The following is a 17,088-nucleotide window of genomic DNA, read 5'->3' as shown; positions in this document are numbered from 1 at the left end:
AAAAGTATTGCATTTTGAGCTTGACATGAAGTCAATCGGCATACGGTTCGGAATTGATTGTGAAAAAACTGAAAAGCCTCTAGAGAAAACGGTGAAATAGTATATCTCGTACTTAAGACTAAAAGTCTTTTTTAGCGTGTGAGAGGTTTCCAGACGGAGCCGAAACAGGATTCTGGTGGAAAGATATCATCAAAAGTAAACTAAAATCTAGTATTTAAAAAACGCCAAAATGTATGCTTTTAAGCTAGCTAACACATTCGTGGTCGGAATTGCGGTCGTACATTTTTCAAAAAGGATTCTGATGAAAAGATATTAACAAAAATGAAATACGAAACACGCAAATGTAGGCTACAATTTTAGCTAAGTGCCGGTGCCTCTTAATACAATAGCTTTACAAGCATTTGTGTACAGTGCATGTCAGAAACTCCTTAGGATCAAATCTGTCTTTGTCGGGGCGAAAAAATGCGATTGCAATTTGAGTGGCGTATACACCATATTCAATTTTCCATAAAATTTGACAGATAAAATGTCACACAAATATTAGAAAATGACAAAATATATGAAATATCTGCAATATTGTGTGTACGAGTCTGTATGATTCCGAACTTTCATATCCCTAGTCAGCAAAGTTTAATAACTCAAAAAAGTGTAATTCTTTGCAGCCTTGTCTTCGACTGAGGTAGAAACATTTAATATTCATCAAACAATGTCCTTCTCTATGTTATGAAAATAACAAAATATTACATAAAAACTCTGTTTCAATCACTTATCATTTTCCTTAATTAAATGTGACATTTTCCATTTTCTTTGTCATACAACTGTCAATCACATCAAGTCTAAGTAGATGCATTCAAGTATACAGAACATATGTGATAGGTAAATATGTTATGGAATGGCGGAAATATTTCTGTACTATATAATGTTCTATTTCTATACCTCAACTAATGTTACAACCTTACCAACTATATAATGCATCATTTTAGACCGTTTTTACTGTAGTGGATTGAATTGCAATATGTTTGTGCATTTCTTCTACTAAAAAACCTTTTAAGTTTTTAAACCTCTTATGGTATTTTCACATCAGAATAAAGTCTTTTGTACTCGAGCAGAATGTCAAAGCCAAATGTTAAATGGTTTATTTTTATACGTTGGCAGCGTGTATTGTAATATAAGTTGTATGGGATCATAAAAAAAACTTGCGGTGACACGTAATGGAATCGAAAATGTATATTTGGTCGTATGAACGTTGTGTTTGATTTAAAGTGTGCAACACATAAGTTATGGTGCATTAACGCTTTTAAAAGCTTTTCGAGTATTAATATCTTTTGCAACAAAACTACAAACTTCTACGCGAAGAAAAATACTTCCATCAATTTATTTAAATCAACTCGCAACCATTTCACAGATATACTACTGCTTTATACCATGCCAGTTTAATGTAAACTGCAGCTTGCTAAGCATGTATAATAAACTTTTGTTTCAATCCAATACAATGCACATGACAAACTTTTCTGCAACAAAATAACATGGCCATTTAAATGCATAATCTGTAGTTGTGTTTGACCATAAAACAGAGCTTTTCTATTTCCCTTAAGCAATATCAACATTTCCGATATAAATTTTGCACAGATATAAATACAAATGTTTGCAGATCTTCTCCCCATATGTGGTGCTGGAGTTGAGTTGTCCCTGTCAATTGTTTATGAAAAATTGACAGATTGTAATATGCTGAGCTTTTATGGAACGATAGGATTTTCGCGATGTAGTCAGTAAATCTGTTGTGTTTAAAGTATCGTACAATGTTGAACACTAAATCTTTTACTTCATTTGTTTAGTCATTCGCGTAATTATAATAAGATCACACAGATCCTACCTGATTTTTGTCGTTGCTGTCGTTGCGTAGATATTCAAAGCAAAATTCATTTAACTCATCACAATAAATAAAAGGAAATTTTCTCCACATTAATAATAGTCATTCTTTGTCATCCCGCTTGCCGCACAACATATTCATTTTTTTTTTTGGTTTAATGTGGCTTTCGAATATGCATATAATATTCGTGTTCATTCATCGTAATTTAATTTTATTTTTAAATGAAATAAAATAAACCACCTGGAAGTCATCGCTTAAAATGTAAAATACGTGAAAATGTAGGTTTACCCCAGCTGTGCATTGCATTATTGCATATAAATGCTAAAGGATCTAGATGTATAAATGTAAAATGCATAAAATAGGAAAACTGAAAGCTTTTAACTTGTAATAGGTCATGTGTCATTCAGCCAGCCTACGTTTTGTAATTCAATTGAAAAATTCGCGAATGAATGTGAGGTTCGATAAACAATTCAAACAGAGAATACGGCGCGGCGAGTTAGAAATTATCCACGGTTACCTTGAGATTATCATGGAGACCCGCACAGTATTCATTAACGAAGTTTGCAATCGGTTCGTGATGGTACGTACACTTTATTCAACCTTGATTGGGTTTAGTACTATCTTCATAACACTTAATGCTCGTCTAATGCTTAAAACAGGTCAGGTTCGACCTGAGCTGAAACCTGGAGTTTGAAACTGTAAAGGGATTTCAGATTCTCGTTTACCCTGGTCAGCTTACCTGACCGTTTCCATGTTTCAGATCAGGTCCAATATACTAAATCATATAACGATCAGGTTCACGTAGACCCGAATGGGGGATTGAAGTTTTGACCAATTCGACGAAGAACATTATTCTAAGCAAAAAATTGTTCTACACTCTGCCTCTAAAATGCACAGATTTTTTTATAAAATTAATTTTGTTTACAAAGTACGATCTAAACAGACCCAATTTTGTCAGCCGCCTAAAATGTGCCGGAGGCCGTTTCTAGTCTCGATGAAAATAAGTATGTGTAAGGTGTTCTGCAGCAAGAACTACATGGGTATCGACAATTCTATTTTCTAAAAACAGTGCAAAATCAAAAATATAGGGCCGCCATTTCGTAATTTTCTTACGGGCGGCTGTGCGTTTCGAAGTTTAGACGAACCTATAAAAAGATTAGTGCATTTTAGAGACATACCGTTGAATAATTTTTTAATGTTTTACGTCGATTAGAAATAACTTATAAAAACTTCAATCTCCCATTGAAACAGGTCGACCTAAAGTTGCCCAAAGGACGTAGCAAATTTATGTGACATTATGACACGTTGTATCGCTTCCAGGTTCAAATTTTTAATAGAGCATTTCGAATGAAAACTTAATTAAATTGAATAAAAAAAGGGAATTATTCGAAAATGAAAATATTGTTGTGTAAATAAATTCAATTTCATTCCTTTTTCGAGCTGTAATTGAACTTTCAATGGCGCAATAATTGTATAGTTGCACCTGAAGTTGATTTATTATTTCTACCATTTCAAGTGAATTTAATTTCATTTATTTTAATATTGAGAGAAAAAAATGTTTTATCCCCACCTTCTTCAGTTTATGTAACTTGACTTTGTGGTACTACCTTTTCTGCGTTATTTGAGCTTCGTGTTGTTAACAAACGGCTACATCACGGGTTCGATTCCTGTGTTAGACAATTCCACATGGAGTTTTTCTAGCGATTGGTAATGTCTTAGACTCGGTCTTAGACGTTCGTTCAAGCTTCATAATGTGGGTGGTTGCAGTGTGTTTGGTGGGTGCAACGATGTACTGTACATTCTTAAAGACTCGTATGACGTAACCCAAGTACGATTAATTTGTGTGCATATAATGTTTAGCCTAAAATTAGGCGAGATATCCTCTGAATTTCCTGAATTTGCATACTTCGAGGCGTGGTTCTGAAGTCACCAAGTAACTGTAAGCCAGACTGAACAGGATTTGGGTAAGAGTGTTTGGTGCACTCAACGAACCGTGTACAAAATATGTGAGACTGAATTTAGGCACCAATTCAAAAAAATGAAGCCTTGGTAACATCCGGGCGTTCTTCGTAAATCATTTGGTCCACTCATCAACCTGCACTCGCCAGCAAACAAATGTGTAATTAAATGAAGTGAAAGATTGTATTTTAGTCTGTTCAAATCTTGTTACAGACTCGATATCTAATCTCTTTCTTGAATTCTGTAAATGCTCTCAGGTTTGCCAGCAACAGGAAGGCTCTTTGGGTTATTTTTTTTATTCTAGATTATTGTTCGATTATTTGAAAAGTATCGATCTGTTCACATGCTAATGAACTAAAATTACCTTGAATCGTTATTCAGAGATTTGTTTTTTGCCTAGATTCGAAATGAATAACGCCGACGAAGATGGTTTATGTTTCTGTGTCCCTACATTTTCATTATTATTATCCGTCTATCTATCTATTCAATTTTACAGCAGATTTTACTTGAGATTTGTATTATGGCATCATGAGTGTATTGTTACGGGTTTAGAGTAGTCACGTGGTAAACATTTGGAAAAACATGTTTATAACAATAACAATGGCATTAGTTTTTGTGAGCAAATTTTTGTAAGCTTCGTATTCAGATTATAATGTATTCGGCATGAAGGTATTATCTATTGGAACATCCACTATTGATCGATGCATTGTGACGACATAATCTTCGGTCATCATATCCCCTTCAATGATTTAATTCAATAAAAATAAAAATTTCGTAACGTGTTCAAAGGAAAATGCAGTAGAATATTCGGCACGTATTATGCAAAAATAGTGGAATAATAGCAGAAAAGGTGCTTTTTCACAGATATTTTTTTAATGTCTATATTGAATTCTAAACAAAGCATATCATTCAATCACGCATCATAGGCACATTCATGAGCGGCTCACCAAATTGACATAGACACGACGTTCCCCATTTTAATAGTAAAAATATTTTGCATTGATTTTCGATTCGTTTAAACATATAACTTATTAATATATAAGTCGATGGTTTTGGGTATGAATTTATCGATCTTCGGATAATATTCATTCGACGTATTCGTAATAGAGAGAGATCGTTTTGCTATATTAATCTTGTTTAACCATGATACACGCAGAAAGTAAATGTTGAACTTATGCATTAGAAATTTTCGTTAAAATAAAACCAACCCTCTCTTTCCAATAACTCGTACTCATTAATCAAACATTATTTTCTAAACACTGAATTATCATCTTTGATTATACACATATTTAGCAGGTAACACAGAGTACAGAGTACATAAATATTTTATCTGTCCTTGTGCACGGGAATTTAATAAAATGATAAACGGAAGAATTTTATTTGTCTTACGGGAAAATCTTTTGAACAAACACATTAACCGATTTCCTGTTCACAGAGCGAACGAGGTTTACGAAGATTAATGGAGGGAAATACTTCAGTTCAGATAATAATTATCGATTGCTTGTTTAGGCAAGCTAAATTTTATGGATTGTAATTTTTCTTGTTGCTTTTCTTCCGTCAATGCTTACGTTGCTTTTGTTTGTACAATATACATTCTACCCCCGGCTGCCTTTTTAACTTTGGAAGAAAAAAGCACACCAATAACCGAAATTTATTTTTATTTATTTTTTTTTGTCTGAAATAGGCACATTTCGAACGAACAATATTCATTTCTTTCAACTGATATAAAAGTCGAATTCAAACTACACTCAAACAAATCACATTTTCAATAATAGACATTCTTAACGTAGTTCTAATTTTATTGCTAATACTTTTTCGTTTTGTGGAAATGACAATAACGACTATAAAGAAAATGAGGAAATATATCATGAACATTATCTTATAAATAAAAAAAGAAAGTTTTCATGGTTTCGAGAAATATATCGGAAAGATAGAAAACTTTTTTTTGTTTATCTCCTATAGATCTGACTGGTATATTACATTATACCTTATATCCATATATATATATTTCATTACTGCATGTTAGAACATTTGAGGAGAAGAGCTCTACTTTCATTATAACAAGAACAGCATGATATCGTTTTTTCATCTTTATCGGAATCTTCCTTCATTTCTCGAATACTTCTTTTTTATTATAAACACATTTTTCAAGCTCTCCCCCCATCCCATTGAATACACATTCGCATATATGGAAACATTAGTATTTGAGTTAGCTTTGTAACAATATTTGCTTTGGAAGATGGTTCATTTTCTGTTTGAATTTCATATTTTCTTAGGATCTCACTTTATTTTATAAGATGAACTGGCAATAACAGAAAAAAAAAAGAATTCATACTACATTCATACTTGCACACACTATACACTCAATTCAAATAATTGATTTTTTATTATTATATTTGCAATTTCAATCTTTTTTGGCTGTAGGTCAGGCCGGAAAAATAACGTGGGACGCAAAACCATGTTTGGTTTAAGCGTATCTGAAGGAGATCCTTCGTACGACACAAGATTGTTGGTTTTCTGTGCTGCTTATAAATAAATCGGTTTGTAATATCTACTCCTTTCATCCAGAGCAATTTTATTTTCTTTTCGGAAGATCTAAATATGGTGTCAAATCCTAGAAAATGAGCGAGAGCTTGGCTCGAGTTACACCGAAAGTTTTCCCAAAGATTTATTGAACATAACACTCACACATTACTACACATATTGGAATCGTTTTAAAACCTTTGTCAATCGTAGTTCGGATTTCAACCTCTAAAAAGGGGCGTTTTAGTAAAAATTCAAACAGAACTGTAAATGTGATTACTGTAAACGTGAATATTACATTTTTACCTTTCCCTTCAGATCTAAAAAAATAAACAAAAGTTTTCCCAACAACATATCAATTTGTTTGGGAAAGGGTTCCATTCGGATAGTATATACATACGTACGACATATCCAAAAATTACTTAACTAGAGAGCTTTTCGGTGTATACTGTTCAAGTATATCAGATTTCAATTACGAAAACTTTTTTTTTTCTGCTGAGGTGCAAGATATCTACAAACAGACAGAACTGAGATTTTTTCCATTGTTCCATTCCACCCTCATTTTTTTAGTGGAGTTACTTCCTTTAAGCATACCGTACGCTTCGATTTACAAAAAGTATATTTGTGGAAGTTTTGAGTGGATAATGATTTTCTTATGTAAAAATCAATCTTCATTTACGATGTTTTTCGATTTATTTTGGAGTTGAACTGCATTCACAATTTTTTCTGTGTCTATCTTTCCTACACGTGCTAGAGGAAATCTTAATTTAGGCTAGAGCTACTGTCACTTATTTCCTGATTTTCCTGATTCTTGAAATTATCGAAAATTCTTGATAATTCTCGGTATTCCAAAAGGCTCCAGAACTTATTAGAAATAATACGAGTTTTGTTTAAAAGAAATAGAACAGCATAAATTAAATGGCAACAAACTTTAGATCAAAGAGAATATTCTTGAAAATAGGCCCTGCGGGGTGGAGACATTTTTGACTATCCATGGAGTCCACGGACCATGGACTACAGTGACTTTGTAGTTCCTACAGGATTTGTAATTGCACAATTTTGTATAATAAATATTATCGAAAATCAAATATCATTTTTTTGAAATTATAAGTCCTCCCTTTCCCGTAAATTGACTCAGTTGTTGTATGTACTTTTACGTGTTACGGCATGTTTCATTTTCATTTACATTGCCTAATCACGTAAAGCATTGTACTTACAAGGTTCCAAGTTGTTATTTGACAAGTGGGGAATACAGCCCTCCCCTTCGGGTCGGGCTGTAACACCCCACTTATCAAATAAACAACTTGGAACCTCGGAAGTAATATACTAATAACTAGTTAATAAAATGTAATATTAGCACACTCAAGTCGTATAAATACACACTGTGTAGAATGTTATTGATAATTAATGTTATTAATGGTAAGCCAATTATGATACAGTCGATGGAGTTGGTAAATATTTGCGGTGTAACAAATACATACATTGTGAAGTATGACTTCGTCGTCTTTGCCGTTTAATCGTTTAGTTTAATTACATATTAAAACATAGCTAACGCCGACCCGTACGAAACACCTATTCGTATCAAAAGCCTTTACTGTGAAACTCTTCATTTCTTTTACTTCATTCTCTACTGAAAAGCTATTCGACCTTTAAAATCACTTACATTATCTTTCTTTGCCTTGTTAGCATATACAAATAAATTGCCGGAGGCAATATAGACCGCCCCGTACGAAGTCAACTTTCATAAATTCCTATTTAAACAGCTATATACCGCTATATTTACCTATATTTTCCTATAAATAAACATTTCACAGATGAAAATGCTATTATATAGCTCTATATGCCTGTATATAGCTCAATATAGGTGAATATAGTTATATATAGATGTCCACATATGTAATACCTGAAACCCCACACACATAACCAATTACCTCTCTGTTAACAAAAACTTTCTTAGTACCAAATGGTACAATATATTTCACTTTTATTAAAATCCAATATGGCCACCGGCAGCCATTTTGTTAGGAGATCAGAAATTTTACCGACGCTTTACATTCGTTAATACCTTTCAAACAAAAAAAAATCATGAAATTCGGTGAAAATTTACTCGAGATATTGACAAAATACTCCACTCCAAGAGACCTAGCTCACGCTCCGGAGAACATAATTTCAAAAACTTTTTTTTCCCTGATTGGTACGGTCAATACCTATCTAACAAAGCTAAAACAGACGAAATATGTTGAAATGTGGCCGACCTACAAGCAAAAACTGCTTGCCGCCCTGTGCATGTTTCACACCAAGGGGTCTTATAATACCTGTAAATACGTTTTATTTGACGTATCACTTACAAGTGTAACGTTTGAATGTCCGTAGATATCTTCGAAAAACCGTAAAACACTTATTAAGCCACAGCTCGGGAGGGGTCGATCCAAAATCACTCATCTTCGAACTTAGCCTGTCTTTTGACATTACCAAACGGGAAAAAAATAATTTTCAAAATCGGATGCGTTTTACTCAAGTCATCGTGTAGACGGACAGACTGACATTTTTTTTCACTGATTTGGCATCTCTAGACAACCACAATAGGTTTCCCCTTACTCAGGGAGTCCAATTCGACGTGTTACGGACGGTTGCGTAAACCTATAAGACCCCAGTACTTCGTACGGGTCGTTTTGGGAACATCATAAAAAATATTTAAATGTAAAAAATCACGCATAAATTGATAATGATGATGATATAAGGCATCTATCACATTCATCCTCTATAGAGGTAAAGTATTTCACAAAGCAATTGAAATTCCTAGTGGTTGTAAATAGGTATGGGGATACAGTTTAGAAACAAACAAAGAAGTAAATTTTAAAATCCGAACAACTTCTATGGACATAAATCTAAAACATTGCCCTGTGCTACATTTAGGCATTTGATTAATGATTTTATCTAATGAATTTGCAGAAATGTTGACTATATTATGGTACATTCAAGCGAAAAAGAGAATAATTTACCAAAATTGCGTATGTTAATGCAAACATCATCAAAGTAAAAAAAGGAACCGTAAACATTAACAAACGGTTGGGGAATTTTTCAATTACACGTAGTTAGATCGTTAGATGTAACAAAGAGGTGTAGTATATGTGTCTACAAAATATATATAAGGGAATAGAAACATAGGTCAAACGGCTGACCTGGATCTTTTACAATTAACCTAAATTGGCAATCGAAAAAATCTTGAAATCTCAGAAACGGCTATCGACCGCGATGACAAAAATAAGACATATCTCTGGTTCGTACGGTATTTGCCTTAAATAGTAACTTGTGTGTCACAAATAACAAATAATAAAGGCTTCGTATCAATAAACTGTTCACTTTTTACAAAAGAAGTATCAGCTTGAATTGTTATATGGGGTTTCTGCTCGTTTCTCAAAGGTTAAAATCTGAAACACAATTCACCGGCTACGGTAAAACCAAAGGTCTTTTCTTGTTTTTCTGTAAGCTTTGTGATGAACAGCCAAAAGCAATTAATTATTTAAAAAAAAAAAAACTTCCGTCACCAGAATTCCCAACAATCAATCATTTTAACACGATAATCCATCAACAGTTTTATTGCTTTTCTGCATATAACAACTAAACAACATTTATCTTTCCCGCATTCACTATCCGCCATTTCAAGTTAAAAGCCCTCGCTCTATTGTGTGAAAATTTTCCATCAATCATTTTTTACATTGTATCAAGATGACATGTACTTATATGGCTTCAACAGCCACTGTTATGCCATAAACATAAAATTACTAATTTTTTTTATGTTTTTATTTGTTTCCATTCTGCTTTGTGCTTGGCGAAAAAAAAAAGTTTTTAAATTTATGAAAGTTCGATACCGCACGGATGATATCATACACCAATAATTTGTCTGAAATCGCTATTATTTCTAAAGGGAGAAGAAAGGATATAAAGAGGGTGCTTGCATGAAAATGGTGCTGTGTGGAAAATCGCTTATTATTTTTTTGCTGTTATTGTATTATCGTTGTTGACTTGCCATGCATGCTGAATATTTTTAAAATATCTGCAATGAAAATAAAAATTGTGAAATTAATGCTCAGTGTCACTGAAAGGGTTATATGGGGACATTCTTTCCGATTATTTTTTTCTTTTTTACGGAACAAAGGGAATTTCTAGCATATTGGATTAAAAAGAAAATAGTCGAGTAGACCGATAACGTTAGATAAAGCAATTTATTCTCAATAATTGAAGATTCTAGATTTCCGCGTGTTATTGTTTGGCGGTGAAGAGTATAACCTGAAGTGAATCACAGCGAGATCCGTTGTCATAAGAATTGAAGATAATGTAAGATTACTACATTCACCACAAATGTGTTAGCTTTCACTAAAAAAAAAAGATTTGTTTGGAGCAGTTTGACTAGTTTTTTGTAGAGAGATATTAGCCAAAGTGCAATACTAAATGCACAAATATAGACTCTAACTTCAGATAGGTATCCATGTCTCAGTAATACCAGTTGTAACTATGCTGTCTTGACGCGTTGTGGTAAAACTATAGAATCTGTTACTTCTTTTGGTAATTTCTTATATGCTTGTCGTTTTGACCATTCTATTACTTTTTTTGATTAAAGTAATGTCTCATGATTTTCTATAAATCTTCTACTTCATTTATTTTTCAATCATTTTACTATAAAATAGGACATTAACAGATGACTACCCGCTCCTGAAAGGTAAAATCTTTTTTATACTTTTCCATTAAAGTTGATTAAAACGGGAAAGTGCATTAAAAAAATTGTTAGTCATTTTTTTCAAACTTTCTCAACTAAAATAGCAACTCGTAGATGAATCATTCGTGATGGTCCCTATATTTCTATTTCAGAAAATAAACATTTATTTTCCGTTTATTGAATGTGATTCAACAAATATTTTCACTTTATTTCATTTTCCATTGCATTTATATTATTGTGTTGTCTACGTAAACACAAATACACCCAGTATGGCAATGAAAATTTTAATTATTTATGCAATGGAAAATGTTATAAAACTTCATTCACTCTGAGTCGCGTATACATTTTCAATTATATGCTGTCAAAAGCACTATGCACCTATAGTACACTCATATATCTTGAAGCATGCTTCATGCTGTTGTGCAGAGTGGAAGCATAGAGAAAACTATGCACAATTTACAAAAAGCCGTAATTAAAGTTCAAGAATAAACGTTCAATTAAATGTGCACTCATTTTTTAAGAGAGTGCTGACTTTTACTTATTATGTTACTTAAATTAGAGATAAAAATCTGTCCGTTAAATCTTTACCCAGAAGTTGATAGATAAAATCCATTGAATGTAAAAAAAGTCCAAACAAATTACTGGTGCTGTACAACACATTTTCTTTAATTACTAAGTTCAGACCAGACAGCAAAACTAGCATGTTCAGAGAATGAGAGAAATGAATTACAGCTTCAAACTTCTCGGGTTTCAGAAGAAAATGAAAAAAAAAGCAAAAAGAAAATCTGAGATGAGAATTCAATCCAATTTAATTAAACCAAAACATAAAAAGAAAATTCCGCCGCAATCTAAATACCTTCTTCGATTACTTCCTTCTTCGCAATTCATCTCAATAAAACATCATCCCTTTTGCCCCATTTTAATTTGGCTTCAGATTTTTTTTTTGCACCACTTACGTCCACCCATTTCCTATATTGTATTATATTCGTACATTTTTTTACCCATCATCCATCAGATATAATAAAAACCTAACCAACGAATAAACTCTCTATTTTTTATATTTTTTTCCTCCATCGAATAGGTACTTTAAGGTTCTTCAATAAGAAAACCACTTGGAGGACTTTCCTAATTGATTATTTTGTCCCTGTAGACATGCTACGATACAATATACTATATGTATGTGGTATGGTATACAATGTGCACAAAAGAGGAAATAAATTATATATAGACTTCTGCTCTTACGTCCGCTGAATATGTCTCTCTTCAAGTTGTTTTATGTTATTGTAGTGGGTCAGTTAATTCCATTTTAGAATTTTCGTTTGTTTATTCTCAACAATCAACATTCATGTATAGTATATAGCCGGAGTACGTCTATCAACATTGGTATACGTTAAAATAAAGGAGGTTTATTGTACTATTAACTTTGGTTTTAGTATTGTTTCATTAAAGCTGTCCGAAGGATTTACTTTTTTTTACAACTGTGGCTTTCTTTCGTAAACATACAAGTACCGTATGTATCACAATAGAGAGGTTCAATAGAATTATTGAGCCGATACATAAAAAAATTGAGTTTTTGTGGAGATCAGGGAATTCGTTCAATTGGGTTGGTAGATGGAAAATGTATTTTGGCTGGGTATTACAACCAATATCGAGTGTCTCGTTGAATTTTCTTCAATGCGACTTACATTTATATCTATCTATAGAACCTAGAAGTCACCACCTGAAAAAAAAAATGATTTAGTTTCGATATTTGAAAGGTCAGAAACGAGTGTCGCAAGGCAGCCTTTTACAGAAATGATAGCTATATCATGATTTGATGACTCCTGTGTCCTGTATAACATTGTCTTTGAAAGAAAATTCTTTATACTTCAGTAGATCTAGTATACGTATTCCTATATGAATGACAAATATGACTAACACATTTACTTAATGGTGTGTTCTCACTTCACTTCGTTCTTTTATATTCAATGCATTTAAGGTCGACTGTTGCAATTAAAAAAAAAATATCCAAACTCTGATGGTGGCTTAATAGTATTATGGATTTTCCATCAAGTCATCAGCATATAATCCAATCAACCGACATTCGCCATCACAGTGTAATTTACGTGAACAAGAATGTATTTTTGAAAATTTATAAATTTTATATACAGCGAAATTCAATATTGCAATAAATATGTTTTATTCATGAATTTTGAATTTTATTCGATATTTTGAGTCAGTAATAAAAATTCAATCAGAATCATTTACAAGTATTTCCAATAAATTGCTGGCTTATTGAATTGGAGCGCTTTTAATCTGAAAATTGAAAAATATTGTGAAAGGTTTTCGGTCAAGAGTAGATGCTCAAATATCGCTAATAGCCACTTAAGTGAAATTCTATTATATAGAAATCGGAAACAGTATACGTCACGATATAAACCTTTAAGTCGGGAAATATTTTATGTTTAAGCCATCTCGTAATTCTCGATAGAAAATCTTGTACTTCATTTGAATTAACATTCATTTTGACACCATAAGAACACATTACACGGAAGTTATCGCACATTTTTGTCGTTGCTGTCAACAACAGTCGGTATGTATGTAAAATTCTTCAAACAAACAAAAAAAATCATAATAATCGACAACGTCAATACTGTGCTGTATTTACCTACATTAGAGTTCAATATTGGCAATGAACCGTATTTTAGTCACGTTTCGCATCCACAGGTCGATTCGATTTGACATATTATCCTGTGCACGTGCAAAAATGATGAAAATACGACACTGAGAATAAAGTCTTTTTTTTGTATAAATCAAAATCGTTTCGTTTGAAATGATTTTCAATCTCATCGAGATCGACTGTACCAACGTCTTGTGCAGTTAACATTTTTGCATACTTCAACATATACAAAAAGAAACGAAAATGCAAATTTAAAGCAGAATTTCATTTCATTTAATTGTGGAACGGTCGATTTGCCTTCGCTTGTATCGTATGAACATTGAAAAAGGAAATTCAAAAAGATTCAAAATCTTGACGATAATTAAGGTAAAAAAAACTCTTAAAAAGCCGACTCCATTCAAAGAATTTTCAAGTGAATATAAAATTGAAACAACAAACAATCAACTATACTTACCTATACGTATAGTTTTTGTAAGAACAAAATGTTCAACGAACCCTTAACACTCATTTGTTTGCTTGTTTCCTTGCAGAATTCTAATAATTAAGTGCGTCTGCAGCATTTAAAACAAAAGTGGAAAACTCCACTCGAAATAAATAAAGTTTCAAGTTATTTCGTTAATATTTTGCTTTACGGTATCAAGAGATTTAATTCAAATAAGGAAGCAGAAAACGGGTTGTTTTAATTTTGAGACAACGCCGCGTTTGAAAATACATTGAAGTGAAAAAAATGACGACGTTTCGTCAGAAAGCTTTTAAATTTCGTTGTGGGATCGGAGCCTCATGTTTCCTCTTAATTAAATGCTGAATAAAATGTGAGAGAGAAGCCATTGTGTTTAGCTGCGAAAACTTGAGATGTTTCCAACTCTAGTCTTTTTTCGGACAACGGCACTAGATATAGCTAACAGTATACAATGCTACCGTCAATTATGCCACTTTGCTGCATGAGTAATCAAAATCCATAGAGATACACTCGTATAAGTTGGCATGATAGCTCTGTCATTAAACATGTCTGGCTGCCCATGTAATTATTGGGTGCCGATCAGCATCCCCATATAACCTCTCGAGTATAATTTCATGTAAAAATCATTGATTGTATGTCGCATTGTCAATTTGCTTTATTTCAAAATTTTGCATTAACTTATGGTCATTCTACATTTAAGAGGCTTTGCTCATACATATGTCTATGACAATCTAACAATCTAATACGAAAACGGGAAAAACATTGAAAAATGAATGTGACTTCATTGACTTTCGAAAAATTAAAATCGTTTTCTGAATAGAAATTGTAGAGCCGACCTAAGAAAGTCGTGGTCGCTTGGCGGCGATTTCACCAATTGATCCTTCTGAGTTTGTTTCGCCGGCATCAGTCGTTTGGTTAATGTGTGACGCATTCTTAGATTCAAAACTCGTCTCTTGCTCTTCCTCATCTACGTCTTGTCGTAGGTTACTCCCATCGGAGCTTTCGTGTTCGCTTTGACGCTCACTTTCGTGCTCGCTTTCAATCTCTTTTTCGTGTTCGCTTTCACGCTCACTTTCGTGCTCGCTTTCAATCTCACTTTCGTGTTCGCTTTCACGCTCACTTTCGTGTTCGCTTTCACGCTCACTTTCGTGTTCGCTTTCACGCTCACTTTCGTGTTCGCTTTCACGCTCACTTTCGTGTTCGATTTCACGATCACCTTTGTGTTCGCTTTCACGCTCACTTTCGTGCTCACTTTCTTGTTCGCTTTCGTGTTCATTCAAATCTTCTGATCCATTATAATAACAGTATTCATCGTAATTGGATACGTCTTCACTGTCGTAGTCGTCGTTAAAATCAAAATCTGGAAAAAACAGATCAATTATGCTTGAAGTGTATCCAGTTCTGTACGACTGCAGACGTGTTGGCGGTGATGAAGAATTCGAAGGATTAATAGCACGGCTGCAATTATCGCAACAATTTTCACGGGATGCAATGGAAGTGGTATCTTCTCCGAAATAATCCAAAATTGTCTTCCTATTTGAACAAAAAAAACGATGCCATTGATTCTATCTGATAACGATCAACTCACTACACTTCTAACTTACCGTCGGCATGTCGTTGAAAAAAGATACTGTCGAAATTCGGCACGAAGTCTACGCAGATTAGTCAAAGTCAAAGTTGGCAAGGGGTCCTTTCTGTGAGTCAGGAAGAATTCTTGCAATTGGAAGTCGTTTTCATCGAAAAAAGTAACAACTTTCGCATGTAATCCGTCGCGGCCGGCGCGCCCAACCTCTTGATAATAGCTCTCGATGCTTTTTGATGCGCCATAGTGTATCACAAGTCTGACGTCAGGCTTGTCGATACCCATGCCAAAGGAAATCGTCGCTACAACTACTTTGATCTCATTCTCTACGAATTTTGTTACAATGTCTGATCGGGTCGTCATCGGTAGATCGGCATGATACGTTGATGATTCGATTCCATGTTCAGCAAGTGCCTCTTGAACCTCGTCTGTCTCAACAATTCTCAATACATAAATGATGACGCTACCGGTCACATTTTCCATCAATGGTTTCAAATCACGCCAAGGGTTACCGACACTTTTTCGTTTAATCAAAAATTCAAGATTCGGTCGATCGAGTTCGGTGACGATCACAAGTGGAGCATTCAGTCGAGCCATTCTTATTATTTCATTACGTACGTCTTTGGTGGCTGTAGCTGTGACAGCCAAAATTGGAACATTCGGGATGATATCTCTGATGATATTAAGTTTAAGATAGTCCTGTCTGAATTCGTGGCCCCATTGACTTATCGAATGTGCTTCATCAATGGCAACCAATGTTAAACGGTCTTTCAATGTCGTCATTAATTTCTTGCCGTTAAGGCCCTGCAGATATTCAGGACAGCAATAGACAATACTAAATTCATATCCAAAAACGCGTTGTAGAATGGTAGTATCGTTTTGGGCTGATCCCAAAAGACAAGCTGAAACGCCAATTTTGACCATACTGTGCACTTGGGACTGCATTAAAGAAATCAATGGTGATATCACAAGAGTGATTCCGTTTTTCAGAAGAGCTGGCAACTGAAAGCACAGAGATTTGCCGTGCCCAGTGGCCATCACTGCCAACACATCCCTTTTTTCCAAAACCGCTTCGATAATATCTTTTTGCATGGGACGAAATTTGACCAATTTGAATTTAGACGTAAGACACTCGACCAGCTGCACATCTGATTCTATTTTACTCAAGTCGGCATCCGTATATTGGATATCCATTTTTCCGACTTTGTAAAAGCTTATGTCTTATGTCTTAGAATAGAACTGATTTTGCTGAGTATTTTATTAGCTTTAAAGTTTTGCAGTGAAATTAGCTAAGTTTTGACAACTCCGAAAATGTTAT

The 17,088-nt window shown here is 33.8% G+C and overlaps 1 protein-coding gene across 2 annotated transcripts; it reads right to left on the bottom strand.

The window, feature by feature from the left end:
- Positions 1-14,825: 14,825 nt before the first annotated feature.
- On the bottom strand, positions 14,826-17,088 carry LOC119081742 (Werner syndrome ATP-dependent helicase-like). Of its 2 annotated transcripts, XM_037190913.1 has the most exons (3): positions 15,793-17,088; positions 15,421-15,721; positions 14,826-15,216 (listed from the first exon to the last, which is right to left on the bottom strand). In XM_037190913.1, the coding sequence occupies exons 1-3, from the start codon at positions 16,962-16,964 to the stop codon at positions 15,025-15,027; spliced, it is 1,665 nt and encodes a 554-aa protein (XP_037046808.1). In that variant the 5' UTR covers positions 16,965-17,088; the 3' UTR covers positions 14,826-15,024. The 2 variants fall into 2 exon arrangements, with proteins under 2 accessions (XP_037046808.1, XP_037046807.1); XM_037190912.1 differs by having other exon boundaries at positions 14,826-15,721.

The sequence above is a fragment of the Bradysia coprophila genome, unplaced genomic scaffold, assembly GCF_014529535.1.
Source record: "Bradysia coprophila strain Holo2 unplaced genomic scaffold, BU_Bcop_v1 contig_358, whole genome shotgun sequence".
In the NCBI taxonomy this organism is placed as follows: Eukaryota; Metazoa; Arthropoda; class Insecta; order Diptera; family Sciaridae; genus Bradysia; species Bradysia coprophila.
Note: the sequence above shows the minus strand (reverse complement) of the source record. Positions and strands in the feature narration are given on the sequence as shown.